Here is a 16,659-nt window from a genome sequence, read left to right on the forward strand (position 1 = left end):
GTTCTCAAAGCCAGTAAGTCTAATTCTTTGTTGTAGGTCGCTCATACCTTACTTCTTGCATCTTCCCTAGCTGTTTATGCAGTCCAGGCTGCAGTGTACCTCAGGTAGAGAAGAGGTGCTCTGTAACAAAGTGTATACAAAGGAAATAGGCTCAAAGTGCTTAGCATCTGGAATTAAGTGTCCACTTCAATCAGGGTTACCTCTAAACAATTGATGAAAAAGGATGAATAGATGCCAAGAAATATTTGCCAGACAGGGCTTCAGGAATAAGTAAAATTCATTCATTCATTCCACCTTTATTGGCATAAACAATCCAACAAGAAAACAAAATTAAAACATTCAGGGTAGCCACCAATCATTGATCAGGCAAAGAAATACAGAGGAATTTATGCCTTACCTTAGCTACATTTGATGAGCGGCACGGAATAAGTAAAAGATGTGGTGGTCACAGATGTGTTGCACAGATACTTGGCCACGAGAGGGTGTGAAGGCTCCTTGATTCTCAGGAGATGGCAGTGGGTTGACTCTATAAAGTGGAGTAGATGTGTATAGTTCAAGCCTTCCCAGGAAGTACTTCCCCAGGAATTACCGTATAGTGGAGATGGCCAGACTCCTGTAAAAGAGCTTTAAGCAAATCAAGCCACATTCTACTGAAGAAAGGAAAAACTGCCTCAGCTACTAAGAAATGTGGTCCTCCGTCTGCCCCATAAACCTCTCAGTTGAGGTTTAAACCCAATTGAGCAAAACCCATCCACAAAGTTTATTGGAGCACAATTTAATGCCACTCATGTATCTTGAGCACTTTGGTATTCTTTTAAAACTTGATCTAATAGATATGGTTCATACAAAATAGTAAAACTTGAATTAATGGTAACTACTTCACTCTGATACCAGAATGGTTCTCCTTGAATTGAGAAAGATGTAGAAGGAGAAAAAAATGCATGGTGGTTGGGAGCATAGGACATTTGCTGATATAGTGGGGAGTATTAACTAGTTTGCCAGTCGTTGGATCCAGATAGAACTGGTTCGGGACAATATGGAAATCCTCCCCTAGAATAGTGGTTCCCAAATTGTGGGTCTGTGGCTCACTGGGGTCAGGACCCAATTTTTGGCGGTTTATGAAACTGTTAGGGTGGATTAGGCTATGTGCATCAAGTGCTAAACAACCTGCTACTTGGGGGGAGCCCTGCTGCCCAATCACCGTTATAGCCACAGAGGCTTGAGCAACTGGTAAATCGAAACTTTTTTTAGGTGGGTCCTGATGCCAAAACATTTGGAAATCTCTGCCCTTTAACCATTCCCCTTTGATTTTTTCATTGCGCAGTTATTGGTAGTTGTATCCATAGTTCCTGTACGATATTGTAGTTTGGAACTCTGTACCTCCAAGTAGTTGAGCTGGAACAGCCACTCTAGTGAGTCTCAAACCCAGCTGTCCAGGGTCTGGGAACCTTATTTGGGATTGCACCTCCCTCAGACTTTTAATTCTGTTTTCCAGGGGAAATATGACTTCATTAATGATATTGCCTGTTTAAAAGACCTACGCACAGAGCAGGAAATTCACCAGTTTAAAAATGAGAGCCTGGGGATGGCTGTCCTTCATCTCTGTCACATTGCCCTCAAGAAAGGCATTTCCCTTGAAGAAGTGTCAGAAAGAATCAGGTAAGTGGGGAGTGCAGTGGGGAGTTGTGACGTGATGTGCATCCTATGCTTTTCCAGAGCACTGGAAAATTAACTGTAGCACTTGAGGGCAAATGGGGATGCAGCAGGTAGTGGTGGACCTTTTCCGCTTGCTCTCTGCTTCACTCTTCTTATGGAGTTAACTGGAAATAAACTGGGAAATTAATTAGCAGTATGGTAGTTCACTGCTAATTCCCAAGGACTAGGAAGTCCAGACAGAAGGAGTGTGATTTGGAACGCCTCCCTCTCAGATTAAAATTCAGGGGGTCCCGTTAAAAGTAAACAGTAGCGGAATAGGACCATCTGAAAGACATGGTAGGCTGCCTCCTTCGCTAGCGAACTTAGACTGGGCAACAGTAAAAATATAGTAAATTTATTAGAAGGCTGGAAAATCCAAGAAATGGAGGGGGGGGAGTTAAAAGTGAGGCACCAATCAATTAGGATGGTGGAGTTAGCAAAGGATGACATGGCGGATAAAAGACAAGTTGAAAATAAGTGCAGGCCCTAGCACAACTTATTGGTATGGTCCCTATGTTAATTGCTCACACTATTCCAGGGTTGAAACCTTGCACTTGTAGCAAGGTGAGCAGGTGAGACCTGGTGAAGCAGCAGTTGTTTTCAATGACAGGTCAGAGCAAATCATGCAACAAGAGTATGTGCACCTTCTCCTTATGTACCCTGTGGGTGTTAACCCAGTTTTATGTTGGGTATTGGTCATTTGGGGGTGACCTTCCAGGTTGGAACCTAATGATGTGTGTTTTTTGTCTGCCTCTGCAGAGTACTCAATCAATTTAATAGACTGCCCTACTCTGCAACCCCAAGCTGTAATGCTTTAGATTAAAAAGTAAAAACTGTGAGATGTACAAAAATGTCACATAAGTGTAAAATGTAAAAAAAAAACAGGAGGCATCTTTTTATCATATGTGGTGGACATGTACTAAAGCAAAAATATTGGATACAGATTCATGCATAGATGCAACTGATTTTAAAAACAAACTTGCAAGTGGAAGTTGCAAGTGAAACCTGGAGACTTCTTGCTGGGTATGATGAATATGTGGAAAAAAGATATTGCTGGGTATGATGAATATGTGGAAAAAAGATTCAAAACTTTATTTTATATATATATAAATGCAGAATTATATATATATAATTATATATATATAAATGCAGAATTATATATATATAATTGCAGAAATGGACAAAGCTTACCACCTTACTTAAATTCACAGAAAATTTGATGAAGAAATGGAAATCAGTTATTGACTTTCTGCATGAGAGAGAGAATAATGAGTAATGAACTGTGGGTTTGAAATTAGATTGAAAGGATTATTATTATATAATAATAATAATTAATAATAATATTAACAGTATTTATATACCGCTTTTCAACTAAAAGTTCACAAAGCGGTTTACAGAGAAAAATCAAACAACTAAATGGCTCCCTGTCCCAAAAGGGCTCACAATCTAAAAAGATGCAAATGAATATCAGCAGACAGCCACTAGAACAGACAGTGCTGGGGTGAGGTGGGCCAGTTACTCTCCCCCTGCTAAAAAAAAAGGAGCACCCACTTGAAAAAGTGCCTCTTACCCAATTAGCAGGGATTGAAAAGCCCTGCTATAAGTAATTAGAACATTACTCGTGCTACACTGTTAGAAGTATTCTTTGTCTTCTTATTTTTTTATATTTTTAACATATCTTTAATGTTGTTTTTTTTATGTCTTTCTTTCCCTTTTTCTTATTATAAATAAATGTAATTTAGAAAAAAAAAATTTAAAGTAAAGACTGTGGAGGGGGGAAGAGACATTTCTCATTGTGGTAGCATATCCAGTCCTCCCAGCCTTGGAACCTAATTTTGGTTCTAAGAGTTTTAAGAATTGACTTGCTGAATTGGGCCATGGACCCATCTAGTTGAGCAGTTCTGTCTTCAACACCAGCCTGATGCTTCCCAGAAATCCTCAATCAGGACTTTAAGGCAACAGCCTTTACTGTACCTGTTTCTCAATAAATTGTATTGTAGGTATACTGCCTCTGAACCTGGGGGCTTTTTTAGCCATACTGGGTAATATTGATATAAGTTTAAGTGTGAAGGGGATTCCCAGAAATAATATGTCTGTGAGTGGCAACAAATTGTAACTGGATGTATGGTGCATCCCTGAGACCTGATTGTTCGGGTGCGCTTGTCTCTCTTTCACATTTCACATTGATTTTTGTGTACACTTTTTACACGTGTGTACTTACACTGCACACAGAAGTTAATCTGAGGTTCATCATCTTAAAAAATGTAGAGAAGCTTGAGGGGTGATAAAAATATCTTGAGTGGTGTGCATGTTTTATAGGCATCAGTGCTTTCACCATTACACAGTGACTATCTTTTCACACTCTCAGTATGTTTCATCCCTGATTTTGTAATGTAATGTAAAAACAGTGGTCAGATGCCTGCAAGAGCTGGATCCAGTATGTCCATGCAGCAAAGCCCAAGACTGTTTCATGTTGGTTGTCAAGCCAGGCACTGGACTCTAGAACTGAAGAAATGCTGGTGGGTTTTGATAGTAGCTAATTGGCAGGTGGGTCATTGACCTGTACAGGATTTGTTACTTGCATTCCATGAATTCAGCTTAGTGGCTGAAATGTGTTACATTAGGAGCCAGAGCTACAGTCCCAGCTTTGGAAAAAGAGTGGGACGTAGGTATCAAAGACTGAAGACTGAGAACCAAGATATGAAGTTTCTGCTTTTGCTTTGCCACTGTTAAGTGGCAAAGGGAATGGGACATAACTTTGCGGCAGAGCAGATGCCTTGCATGGTGAAGGTCCTGGGTTCAATCAGGGCTTGGAGAAAGACATCTGAGAACCTGGAGTAAGATTGCCGGTTGGAGTAGATGGCACTGAGCTAGATGGACCAGTACCCTTAACTGTGTACAAGATAGCTTCATATGTTCATAACTGCAGGATATGAGGCAGGCAGTATAGTTATATTCCTGCATTTTTCTGTGGAAGAAAAGATTTTGGAGTTCTTATGCTTGGGACTAGAGCACTGCAGGTCAGTGTCCTCTTTGCTTCAAGTGTGGGTTTTAATTTTCCCATCTATCTCATTGGGGTTTTTTTTTTGCCACAGTGGGTTTTCATTATCTTGCCTCATTGCAAACATGGTCTGAACGCATATGAGAATTCGTTCTTCTAACAGGCTTTTCATGTGCCTTGCAGCTTCAAGGAGTGCATCCCCTGCTCCTTCTGCCGGCAGATTCAGCAGAACAATTATCTGACTAAGTTCCGCATGAGAAACGTCTTCAAGAAGTTCTTGCAGCGCTTCCAGCAGCACACAGTGAGCACTGGCAAGCTGACAGAGCAGGACATCATGTACAAGTACCTGTCAACTTTGGAGAACTTGGCCCCGCGTTTTGGGAGTGAGCAGTATGCAGTCCTCTCACTGGCAACAGTTTCAGAGGGCGACAAGGTGCCACTCTACATCAATGGTGGGCATACTCATCTGGATAACTCCCATACCTCTCCTTCTAATGACAGGCCAGCCACTCATGAAGTTCTGGTCACAGGTGTAGATGGTATTCAGTGGCGGCCCATCTCTGCTGAGGTAAGCTTGCTTGTTGTGGATTTTTCACCACTTTTTTGCTGGCATTGGTTACCAACTTTTCCATGCTTGGGCATTGGAGTTCTCAGCTTTTTCCAAAGGAGTTGGGTAGTGTCCACTGTGTAGTCACTTTGCTGCATCTCAGGTTGGGAAACTGCCCGGGGTACTTAATTTTGTTTAATATCAAAGATGGAGGATGTGTTTTCTGCCTTGATTTATCTCATCCCATTCCCAGAACTCAGGGTAATATGTGAATTTGAAGCTCAAATTACCAATGATTAAAACCAGGAAGTCAAACCAAACTATATACAGTATAGTTTTTTCCCCTAACTTGGAACAGAGCTTAACTATTATTTAAAAGTGTCTGTTGGTGCCATGTGTTTTGTGCGCCTGACATGTGTCTGAACCTGGTTTAATATCCTGAGAAGGCATCCTTCAAGAACTGCAGCTGATTTGAGGAATTCATTTGGTACATGGCAGACCTCTTCCCATTGCTGCCTCTTGCTCAGTTCCTGCTGGGAGATGGGCAGCTCTTCTTCCTGCAGATCTGACTCAGAAAACAAATAGTCCCTTAGACAAATTAACAGTGGCTCGCTTGTGTATTTGAGAACTTTGGCCTTCTGGATAGTGGATCAACACTCCCAAGTTTTCTGCGGATAAAAAAATACGGTTGAGACTTCAGGACTTTAACTATGCAAGGGAATTTTGTTGACAGGAAGGGAAGATACATTAACAGAAGGTGAATTTATCGGACAAATAAGCATATTGTGTTCTGAAGGCTATCCCAAATGGAAGGGAGAACATGACCCAATAGTAGTGCTGCAGTATTCCCTGGGAGAGAGAAAGAAGTGGAAAAAGTTGAAGGATGAAGAGAAAGGAGGGAAGGAACTTATGGTTTATCCTTAGCAAGGAAGGGAGAATTTTTGGCAAAAAGGGGGAGTGACAAGGATCCAGATTAGAGGGACAGATTTGCAGAAACACAAGGTGATGGAACTTGAGGATAAAGTGCTCAAGTGGGAGTGAGAAGAGGGTTGGGCAGAATACTGGGGAGCCCCCATACCCATAGATCCCATATCTGTGGTTTCATCAGTTCTGCTTCCTGTTAACCTCCATGTAGTTTTTTTGAAGCAAATAGGCTGCTTGGAGGCAGCCTGAAGGTTGCTATGAGCTGCTGAACTTATAGCAGCCTCAATAAAGGAAGAATCTTCTCCTGAGTAAGTATTAAAATCGTGCAGAGGCTGTCCCCAGTATCTATGCGGGGGAGGGGTCCAGAATGGAATCCTTGAGGATACCATGGTAGGGTAGATGTAAACGAGTCTGCCCTTGGAAAGTGTGCCAAGCTCAGAAATCTGAATGCAAAAGCCAGAGAACCTAACAACATCTGTAACATTCAAAATGTGCAATTGCAACTTACTTGCGTGTTGGGGACTTCCTGTACTAGAACATAGGTGCAGTGTGGTTCCAGTGACCCTCCCCCACTGGAAAATAAGCTGCAGTAATTAAGGGGAGAGTTTATCTAAATTGCTTTGATAACTTTTTGCTAAAGAAATAAAAAGATGGTTCCCTTTTCACAACATTGGAGATCCACTAGGTACATGACATGACACTTGTGGCCCTTACTTTCTAGAAATGAATGTGCAACTGAAGGACTCTAAAGGGCAGTTCAGTATCAGAGAGAAGAAAGTTAAACTATAACTGGAAGGTAAAAGTGTTCTGCATTATGTGATGTGAGTTGATCAAGGCTTACTATTATTACCTATAGCCATGCTGTAATGTTGCATTCCATGCTGATGTGAAGACTCCAGAATTTCAGCACTGACACTTTGTCTTGCAGAGATTGGAAAGCCACACCCATAGAAGTTATTTGGGGAGGAAGGCTAGGACTAAAGACCACAAGCGCAGATGGCCGTACCAACCGGTGGAGCAACGTGAACCCAAATGGGTCAGCTTCTGTGACTTCCAGGAGATCACACACGTTGTGTTCAAGGATTGTGAAGTCAGCATCCACCGTCAAGACAACAAGTGCCTGGTAAGTGGGAGTCTGCCCCCTCTGCAGAATTGCTTTGTTTAGCATATATTGTAATGGTATCGGTAAAAAGTCGTGTGCCAGTTAATGACGGGGTTCGGGACTGTGATCCCCATTGTCAAGTGGCGCTCAACGCAATCTGAACCCTCCGCAGGGAAGGGTATGCCCTGCTCCCCTCCGTTCTGGAGGGTTGTCTGAGCCTCCCTGAGGCAGCGCATGTCCAAATGCTGCCTCTGCGAGGCTCAGACTGTGGGAAATTGCACCTCTGTCATCGGGAAACAAACCAGGAATAGAGGAAAGCAATCTATAGGGAATTTCTTTAATTATAGATTGCTTTCCTCTATTCCTGGTTTGTTTCCTGATGTCGTAACATTGTCCACATCATTGGCTCTACTGATCGCGGCAGGGAAATGCATAAAGGAATGATACAAGTTATTAATCTTGGGTAACTTTTCAAGGCTCTCAGGCTGGCAGAGTAGTACCTGAGACAGTAAACAGTAGTACCTGTAGTAGTACCTGAAACAGTACCTGAAGTACTGGTATCCCAACAGTACCTGAAACAGTACTACCTGAAGTAGTACCTGAAACAGTAAACTCTGTTTCACCAAGTGAATTCTCTCTGTAGCCTGCTTGCAAAAACCTCAACCCCCCCCCAAAAAAAAAACACCCAAAAAAGTTTAAACATGACCCAGTGCCCAGTTCAATTTAAGTTCTTATACTTAAACCAGTTCAGTGTGATTTGGGACAAACTTGACTTTAAATACAACATGTTTTTTATTTGGGCTGGATTGAGATTCAAAACTTCCCTCTTTACAGCATTAAAACCCCAGAATGATTAGGAGAGGACTTGAGGTTCCACGGGAGGGTGGGGAGGAAAGAGTCTGTAAAAGACAACAACGCTTTTCAGTAAAGCTGTGGTTCCCAGACCTTTTAACACTGTAACCCACTTTTTAAAATTGCACACCATTAGGACCCACCTAGCTTTGTTGTTGGCATCCTTCAGTCTTGGAAGACTATGGTATCGTGCTCTGAATGGTGGTTCTGAAACAGAGTGTCCTCTCCAGTGCGCGATGCCTGGGTAAAGTAGATACGGAGGATAGACTGTTTCCCATGCAGCAAATCCCCCCTCTCCACGTCGCTGGAATGGTCCAGTGGAAAGGCAGAAGCCAATACGGTTGGTTCCAGCTGCGTTGCAGGAGTTGCCAGAACATGACTGTGTTCAGCCATGAACTGCCTCAGGGACTCCGGCTCCGGATTTTGCCTCAAGGTTGACTCCTGAAGCCTTTTCCATAACTGGGTGTAGCCACAAGGCAGTGGAAGTTTGGGATCAGAGTTTTCCTTCTCTCAGATGAGCTGCCTTCCCAGGCTAACGAGTCCCATCTTCCCGGTGGCTGTTTAGTCGCCTCTTACATCAAGTACAGCCAAACTGAGGGCCTATTCTTATCCCCAGCATCCAGGGGAGAAAAGAATTTTTGGATAAACCTAGCTTTACAAGACTAAAAAAGAAAAAAGTCTTACCAGCTCAGGCATCTTTTTACTGTACTATGGTGGGGGGGGGGGAGGCTGCCTTCTGGAGCACTTGTATCAGATTGGCACTGTTCTGGTAGCCTTGCACTCCCCTTCGCCCCACCTTCCACAGGGTTCAATACATTTGTCAGCTTGGAGGGGGAAGCTTCCTTCTCACGTTTTGGGGGAGCTGCGTTCATTGGATTAGATCCATTCTGGTGATGTTGAATTCCTCTCAGCCTGCCCTTTGTAATGGACCAAGGCATGGTTGTCTACTCATGAGTAAGCATGCAATATTGCTCAGTTTCACTTTCCATAGGGCTCCATGCATTTTGCTTGTCTGCTGTCAGTTGCAGCTTTGCGGCCCACCAACAATCAGGTTGTTGAGGAACCCTGATCTAAGGTGTAGCCTTCTTTTGCAATCAGTTCTGAGTTTGACATTCCCAGAAGTCAGAAGATACTGAGCGTCTAGAGATGTGCTGCATAGTCAGGAAAAAGTCCCCATAGCAGTGTGGACCCCCTTATATTGCAGTAGTTCTTAAACTGTCAGCCCACAGCCCACCAGTGGGTCACAACCCAATGTTTGGTGGTTCATGAAACTGACAGGGTAGATTAGACGATGTGCATCAGGGGTTAAACAAGCTGCTGCTGTGGGGGAAGCACTGCTGCCCAATCACTATTACGACCACAGAGGATTGAGTTGCTGGTAAAGTGGAGCTTTTTTTAGATGGTTGGAGAATCATTGCCTTAGAGGAAATACTGCTTACAACTCTATGAATCTATGTTTCAAGCTATACTTTGTCCATAAAAAATGGAAGTTCTTAAAGCCTTCACTAATTACCACAAGTTGTCTTTTTTTGACTGAATAGGAAGAGGCAACTCACACCAAGTGCCTTTCTTTCACCTACACAAAAAACTTTCAGTGTTCCTTTTTTTTTTTCTACCCAGGACCTGACTCTCCCATCCTATGAGGCGGCCCTCTCTTTGGTTTCACTGGTGGATGGTTACTTCAGATTGACAGCTGATTCCAGCCACTATCTTTGCCATGAAGTAGCCCCACCAAGGCTGGTTATGAGCATTCAGAATAATATCCATGGACCCATGCAGTAAGTGGCTCTCAAAAGTGGCTTAAGCTATCTCTTCTCAGGTTTGGTTTGGGACTGTGATTCTTCACCGATTACATATGTGTCTGAATTTTATCTTTTTGTTTAGGGAGGAGTTCATCGTGGCTAAGCTGAAGCGGGAAGAGCAGGAAGAAGGGTTGTATGTTCTCCGCTGGAGTGTTGTTGACTTCAGTAGATTGATTTTGTCCGTACTGAGGAGAGACCAGGTGAGGCATGGCAGAGTGACATGGGTGCTTTCATTTCTATAGATTTGTCCCTTATGGTGGCTTGGTCCTGGTGTGCTATTGGGGAGTCTTTTCCAAATACAAGCATGCAGCATTCTAAATGGAGGGCCTTTATGTTAAATGCATGCTTGGCTACTGTCCAGCAGACACCATGTTCAGAAACAAAGTTGATGGCAGCATGCCGAAATTCTCAACACTTTACCTTTTTAATACAGTCAAGACTATTCTTAATCCATACCAGAATTTTTAAGATCACATTCCTGTTCACTTCATGTGTTGGTGCAGTGATTGTTACAAACATGCCATAAAGCATGTTGAGAAAGTGCAGAAGGTTGCGGGAGGTGGGTATATCATCCCCGGGAACGGGTTAGGATTTTGGACTGCTGCATGTGCCATATCATAACTCTCTTCCTGGGCTGAAATCCTGATATGGCACCCCTCGGACTTGTGCCATTGATTTAACAGGCACAGTTCTGAGTAGACCCATTGCAGCTACTGGAGCTTTCCCCAGGTCAAGAGGACAAATGTCCCTTTACCTCAAGAAGACTTCCAGCCTGCTCAGTTCCTGCGTAGAATCCAGTATGGCCCTGCTGCATCATTGCAAGATAGGACTGGGCTGTAAACCAGTTGGTAGGACATGTGTATTTGCTTATTTTGTTGCTAAAAAGTTATCAGAGTAGAGCCCACTTTTCCCCCTCCCAGCATGGAGGGAGAAGGTGTAAGCAGCAGGTTCCTGGCTGCTGTTGACTTGTGATCAGTGGTAAAATAGGGGGTTTCAAGTTTGGTGCTTTGTTTGCATGTAAATCTGTCTCATGGTATGCATTTTTGAAGCTATGACACAGCTTTCTGTATAGGTGGTGAATCTCTTATTCTCTACCTTGGTTGTACCAGACCTTCCAAATTCAGAACACCTCAAGCTGCAGACAGTTCCGGATCCAGAAGAAGAAAAATTCCTTTGTGCTGGAAGGCTGGGAGAAGGAGTTTTCTAGTGTCCAAGAACTGATGAATGATCTCAAAATCTGCACCCTGAAATCTGGAAATGAGACCTTCACTTTGAAGAGATGTTGCCTCCCAAAACCAGGAGGTACAAAGCAAGCCTTTTATAAAGTCTGTCTCATCTTTGACATACATTGGTACTGAAATCCAGATAATGAGGAGGTAGATGGGTCAGAGGAATGCAATATAGGAAATGTTGATCTATTTCACAGCATCAGGTCTTTTTCCAACTATAAGGCATATAAGTAATGTTTGGATGCCGGTGCCAGAGTGCAAAGTTCCAAAATCTTGGCTTCTGTCAGATTTAGGATGCCAGGGCACAACAAGTGCTGATCAAAGACTGTGATGAATCTGTTGCAGTTATATTGCTGGTTTCTCAGTCATGGTCTAGTCCAGAGATTTTCAAAGTATGGGACACTGCACGGCCTCTTCTTCCCAGCTCACTGGGCCAGCATCACATGAGATGCCATGCTATATTTGCAAGATCTTACTGTATCCGCGCGAGATCTCATACGACATTGGCCCAGCAAGCCAGGAAGAAGAGGCTGTGTGGCACCGTGCAGCGCCCCTGTGAGTGCAAAGGGTGCTACATTCCCAGTGAGTCTGGTCTCTGAACAGGAGGGATATTTGACCCCAATAATATTATAGTGTCTGTTTGGTTGACTGGAATTAAATAAATCTATGTTGAAAGTAGAATGCAGAAGCAGTAGCTGTAGTTTTCTCTTTTCACTGTAAGTTAGATGTAAGCATATACCTCTCTTACATGTCTTGCCTTTTGCTTTTCATGACCATAGTTCATGAATCCATAGTTTTTCTTAGAAAAAAATACCCACCTTTTAAAAAATATGTATTTTACTGAGAAATAAGCTAAATTTTATGAAAATGTTTTGAAACCTGTGGAAGGAAGTTTGTGTTAGGTTGGAAGTTTGTGTTACTGATTCTCAGAAGCAGTGGCCAGTAAGAGATCATGTTGAGCAGAATGTGAACAAAGAGGAACTGTCTTCAGGGAGCACTACTGATCACACTCGTTTGTGGAATGCTTTTTAAAATATGTTTGTGCAGTACATTTCCAGGTCTCATATGGTTTCCTGGACTTCAGCATTCAACTGTCAATAAATTTTGTAGATATTTCCTTAAACTGCCTGCTAGAAATCTTTTAGTGTGATTTTTTTTTTCAAGATCTTTATCCCTTGGACTAATTGTTGTTCTACAGAGGTCTCAGACTTGCTAATCACACGGAAAGTGAAGGACAACTCTCGGCAGATTCTGAGCTTGAGCCAGCTGAGCTTCCATCAGATCCGAAAGAATGAGATCACCCAGGTCAGCATAGCTGGTTTATACCTATTGAGAGGAGAAGGTCAAACGTCAGGGGCTCAGGGTGAAACAGCCTGGAAAGAATCTATTGCTCCTTGCACAGAAGGAGAATACTAAACCCCAATCTTAAAACCATGCAATAACCAGGTTCCTTAGGAGCTCCTAATTTTTTCCAGTTTTGGTTCTTTGCTTCCTAGGATACTAGAGCTTGTTCATTTAAAGCAAATGAAATGCTTGGTAAGAGGTTTCCTGATTTCTTTTCCCTACTCTGGGAGACCATTAAAAAAAATTGCTCTGCTGTAGACCACTAAATCCTATATTGGAGAAATAATTCACCCCCATGATTTTGGGCAGAATAAAATATTTGTAGGCTTTCAAGGGTTTGTTAAATGCTTGAAAATAGGGGGATACTTTTGCTGATGCAGTGGTGTCTTAACCTTCTTCAGAAAGCCCACTTGGGACAAGGGACATGCACCAACATCTATGATGGTGTGCTGCATGTGTGTGGTGGGGCAACTGGTGATGATGAGACGGAGTGCTTCTCCACGGAACAGAACAACAACCACCGTGAGATCCATGTAGTTCTCAAGATGCTGGACCCTAGCCACAGGGACATTGCCTTGGTGAGTAAGCAACTGGAAACCACAGAGGGAGAGCCAGTGGGCAGTCTGAGAGCATAGCATTCTGCTTGCCTGCCTGCAACCAGGTAGGTTGGCAAGCTCACTTGCTTCAAAGACCATGGTTAGGGCAGCCACCTCCCTTGGTTGTGTCTCGTGCTGACCTCTTCTCCCCTTCCCCACCCACTTCTCCAATTTGCAACCTAATTTAGACTAATGGTAGAAGGTGAAAATGGCTTTGAAGACCATTCCTCAGCACTCCTTCAAATGCATTTTTGCTGTATACATTACATGCGGGGGAAAAATTATGTACAAAAAAACCCAGCTTCTTGCACATGTAGTTATGATAAAATAGGAACTTGCATGCTTTTTGCATATAATGGTGTACTTTTTTCCCCTCACTGTCCCTTCCTACAGATTATTTTTTCTGCCAAGTTGATTTCTGGGTCTACTCTAAAGTGTGTCCTCCTTAAATGTGATAAGTAACTCAGAAGGAACTAGTGTTTCTCTTTAGATACAAAATGTATTTTAAGTTTGTCAGCGCTTGTTGATGGATTGTATTATCAAAACAGTATTATAAAATTGTAAATGACATCAAATCCAAACAGGCATTCAGCCAGATTTACTCCGAAGTAGTAGCTATAAGTTGTATTTATCCTAACTTCTAAACATTTTTGATCATGTTGTGGGAAAAACAAAGGGCAGATAAGAGTGAGTTGGAAACTGACTGCTGATGCATGAAAGTGAATTCATTTTGTTTTATTAAATGAAGATTGTAAGACCTGTGAATGGCGCTCCTTGCCCCACTCCACTAACACCAACTAGAAGCCAACCATTAGTTGTAGATAGTCTGGTGATATGCTTGGGTGAGACTGGCCAGCTGTGGTGCTTAGATAGCAGTCTGCATGCGAAATTCTTATCTCTTCTCTGTAGGCATTCTTTGAAACGGCCAGCCTGATGAGCCAGGTCTCCCACATCCATTTGGCCTTTGTGCATGGAGTTTGTGTGCGGGGCTCAGAGAGTGAGTATTAACTGCCTTCTGCTGTATGGCATATTCCTGCCATGTCTGGCTTTCAGAGATTCTTTGCTGCCCCTTGGATTTCATTACATTTTATCCTTGCATTTCTTTTTTTATAATTAAAACAATACTGTTTTATGTAAAGCAATACTCTTCTGTCAGAAACAAAGTACCAGAAAGACTGAAACTGCTTCACCACATTTAACAATTTCTGGCAGATTTCTATAGTGGTCACATAATTATTAGTGGTCACGTTATTATTATTATTATTATTATTATTATTATTATTATTATTATTATTATTATTATTATTATTATTATTATATTTTTACCTTGCCTTTCTCCCCGAAGGGACTCAAGGCGGCTTACAAAACAAGGTTAAAACAAATTTAAAACATAATTTAAAAACAGATACAAAACATAACATATCATAAAAACAGTAATCGAATAAAAACTAGTCAGGTAAGAGCATAGTGCAGCAAATTAGAAAAGGATCAGGCCTGTGAACAGATGTTAAAAAAAAAAATATTAAGAGATGTTAAAAAGATGTTTAAAAGGCCAGGAGCTCAGAAGGCTTGTCTAAACAGAAGGTTCTTCAGGCCTCGCTGAAAAGTTTCAAGAGAGGGAGCAGTTCTTAAGTCAAGGGGAAGGGAATTCCATAGTGTTGGTGCCACTACTGAGAAGGCCTTATTTCTTGCCGCTACCCCACGTACCTCCCTAGGCTGTGGCACTTGTAAAAAGGCCTTCTCTGATGACCTAAGAGGACGAGCCGGATTTGACGGGAGTACAATAATAATAATTGGTCGTTATTTACCACCTTTCTTGGTCATCAGAAATATCCTCAAACTTTAATTCAAGGCGGTTTACATAGGCAGGTTTTTCTAAACCCCTTAGGAATTTTTATAGTACAATAGTCCTAATTTTCATGGAATGCCTTCATTCCATCTGGATTCCTTCTCAGTCTGGCCTCCCTCTAGCTGATTCACCTCCAATGCTGGGCTGACAGCAACTCTTCTCTCTCACTGAAGGTCTGCTCATCAACATTATCAGCATGTTGACAGCTCTCAGATACTTCCATTTGTTTCAAACCGGCATCCCCAGATCTTCAGGCATAGTTGGCGGTAGCTCTACCACTTGAGCCAGACCTCCTGCCCACATGTCTTCCATTCCTAACCTGTAGGTCATTTTCCTTTTGTGGTTGTCTTAGACCTATACAGTTTGGCTCTCGGTATCCATGGGGGATCAGTTTCCAGATCCCCTGCAGATATTGAGATCCACCGGGGGGGGGCTCAGATGACCCCCAGACAAGACTGGAAGTGCCTTCCGGTCATGTCCAGAGTGTTCTGAGATACAGAAAGGCTGTGTTGCGACCTCTGCGCACCCCAGAAGGCCTCCAAGAGGCTTCTGAGAAGCACTTCCGGTTTTTCGTCAGACTGGCACTTCCAGTTGTGTCCAGGAGGTTCAGTGAAGCCCTCCAGACATGGGTCGGAGCACATAGCAAGTCTAATCATTGGGTCCCAGACATGCGGATAGGAGAGCCACCCTGTAATTAGAGCAGGAAAAACAGCCTTTTCCAGTGTCCCCTTGTGGCATGAAGCCAGTCTGTTACCCTACTGCTGTGGAGCAAGACTGGTACGCCTCTTGTATTTTGTGTATGTGTTTGGCCTTGATAGTTTCAGCTTTCCTCCCTTTTCCACTCTCAGATATAATGGTAGAAGAGTACATTGAGCACGGTCCCCTGGATGTCTTCTTGCGAAAAAATAAAGGGCGAATAATAGTGGGCTGGAAATTCACTGTTGCTGCACAGTTAGCTAGTGCCCTGAGTTACCTGGTAAGTTTCCTGTGGGGTGGGCTTGGAGTGGAACTTTGGGAGTGTTAATATTGGATATCTCTAATGCCAGATTTCCGTGATGAACTGGTTTAAGACCGAGTTTATCATGGCTTCCATCAAAGAACTTAGAATATTATTTAGTGAGTGTATTAAGAATTATATTAGAGATTCTCTCTGCCAGTCCTTGCAGAACTACTGTTCCCTTCAGAAGAAGTGATTAAACCAATTTTTCCATGCTGTAGATCAGCGATTTTCAACCAGTATGCCACAGCACATTGGTGTGCTGGAAATGGTCTGCAGGTATTCTGCAGGAGTTTGGGGGAGGGTCATTTATTAGTAGGGCCATTTGGGGATGCGAGCCCCTGGCCAGCATTATGTTATGCCTTGTCAGTTGTCCAAAAACTAATGGTGTGCCATCTCAGTGTACCATGAGATGGAAAAGGTTGAAAATTGTTGCTGTAGATTATTATCTTGGAACCCACTGAGAGTTGCAGAACTAGAGACCACCTTGAAGTACTACATTTGGATAGACCAAGAATGTGGACCTGAAGATGGTTGTCTGCTGTAAAATTATTTTAAGCCTTGAATTTGCCATTTCCAGGAGCATGGTGGTCCTGCTTTGAGGAGCACAATCAGATTTACATGCTTTCTGGCTGCTTTCCTGTATCATTGTATCATTGTGTATCACTTTTCAGACTTGGTGTTCTAATCTCTAGTGGGCAGCAACATCTGCCCTGTAAGG

The 16,659-nt window shown here is 42.7% G+C and overlaps 1 protein-coding gene across 2 annotated transcripts in view; it reads left to right on the forward strand.

The window, feature by feature from the left end:
- The window catches only part of TYK2 (tyrosine kinase 2), a 64,272-nt gene that overhangs the window by 25,539 nt on the left and 22,074 nt on the right, over positions 1–16,659 (forward strand). Inside the window, exons 6-15 of one of the 2 annotated variants that reach the window (XM_066613655.1) lie at positions 1,496–1,659; positions 4,880–5,264; positions 7,096–7,290; positions 9,742–9,899; positions 10,006–10,123; positions 11,033–11,225; positions 12,351–12,457; positions 12,898–13,074; positions 14,002–14,089; positions 15,790–15,917. In XM_066613655.1, the coding sequence (XP_066469752.1) occupies positions 1,496–1,659; positions 4,880–5,264; positions 7,096–7,290; positions 9,742–9,899; positions 10,006–10,123; positions 11,033–11,225; positions 12,351–12,457; positions 12,898–13,074; positions 14,002–14,089; positions 15,790–15,917 (1,713 nt within the window). Of the gene's footprint in view, positions 1–1,495; positions 1,660–4,135; positions 4,215–4,879; positions 5,265–7,095; positions 7,291–9,741; positions 9,900–10,005; positions 10,124–11,032; positions 11,226–12,350; positions 12,458–12,897; positions 13,075–14,001; positions 14,090–15,789; positions 15,918–16,659 lie in introns of those variants that run through there. The other variant, XM_066613656.1, reaches the window with a different exon arrangement.

The sequence above is a fragment of the Tiliqua scincoides genome, chromosome 2 (genome assembly GCF_035046505.1).
Source record: "Tiliqua scincoides isolate rTilSci1 chromosome 2, rTilSci1.hap2, whole genome shotgun sequence".
Taxonomy (NCBI): domain Eukaryota; kingdom Metazoa; phylum Chordata; class Lepidosauria; order Squamata; family Scincidae; genus Tiliqua; species Tiliqua scincoides.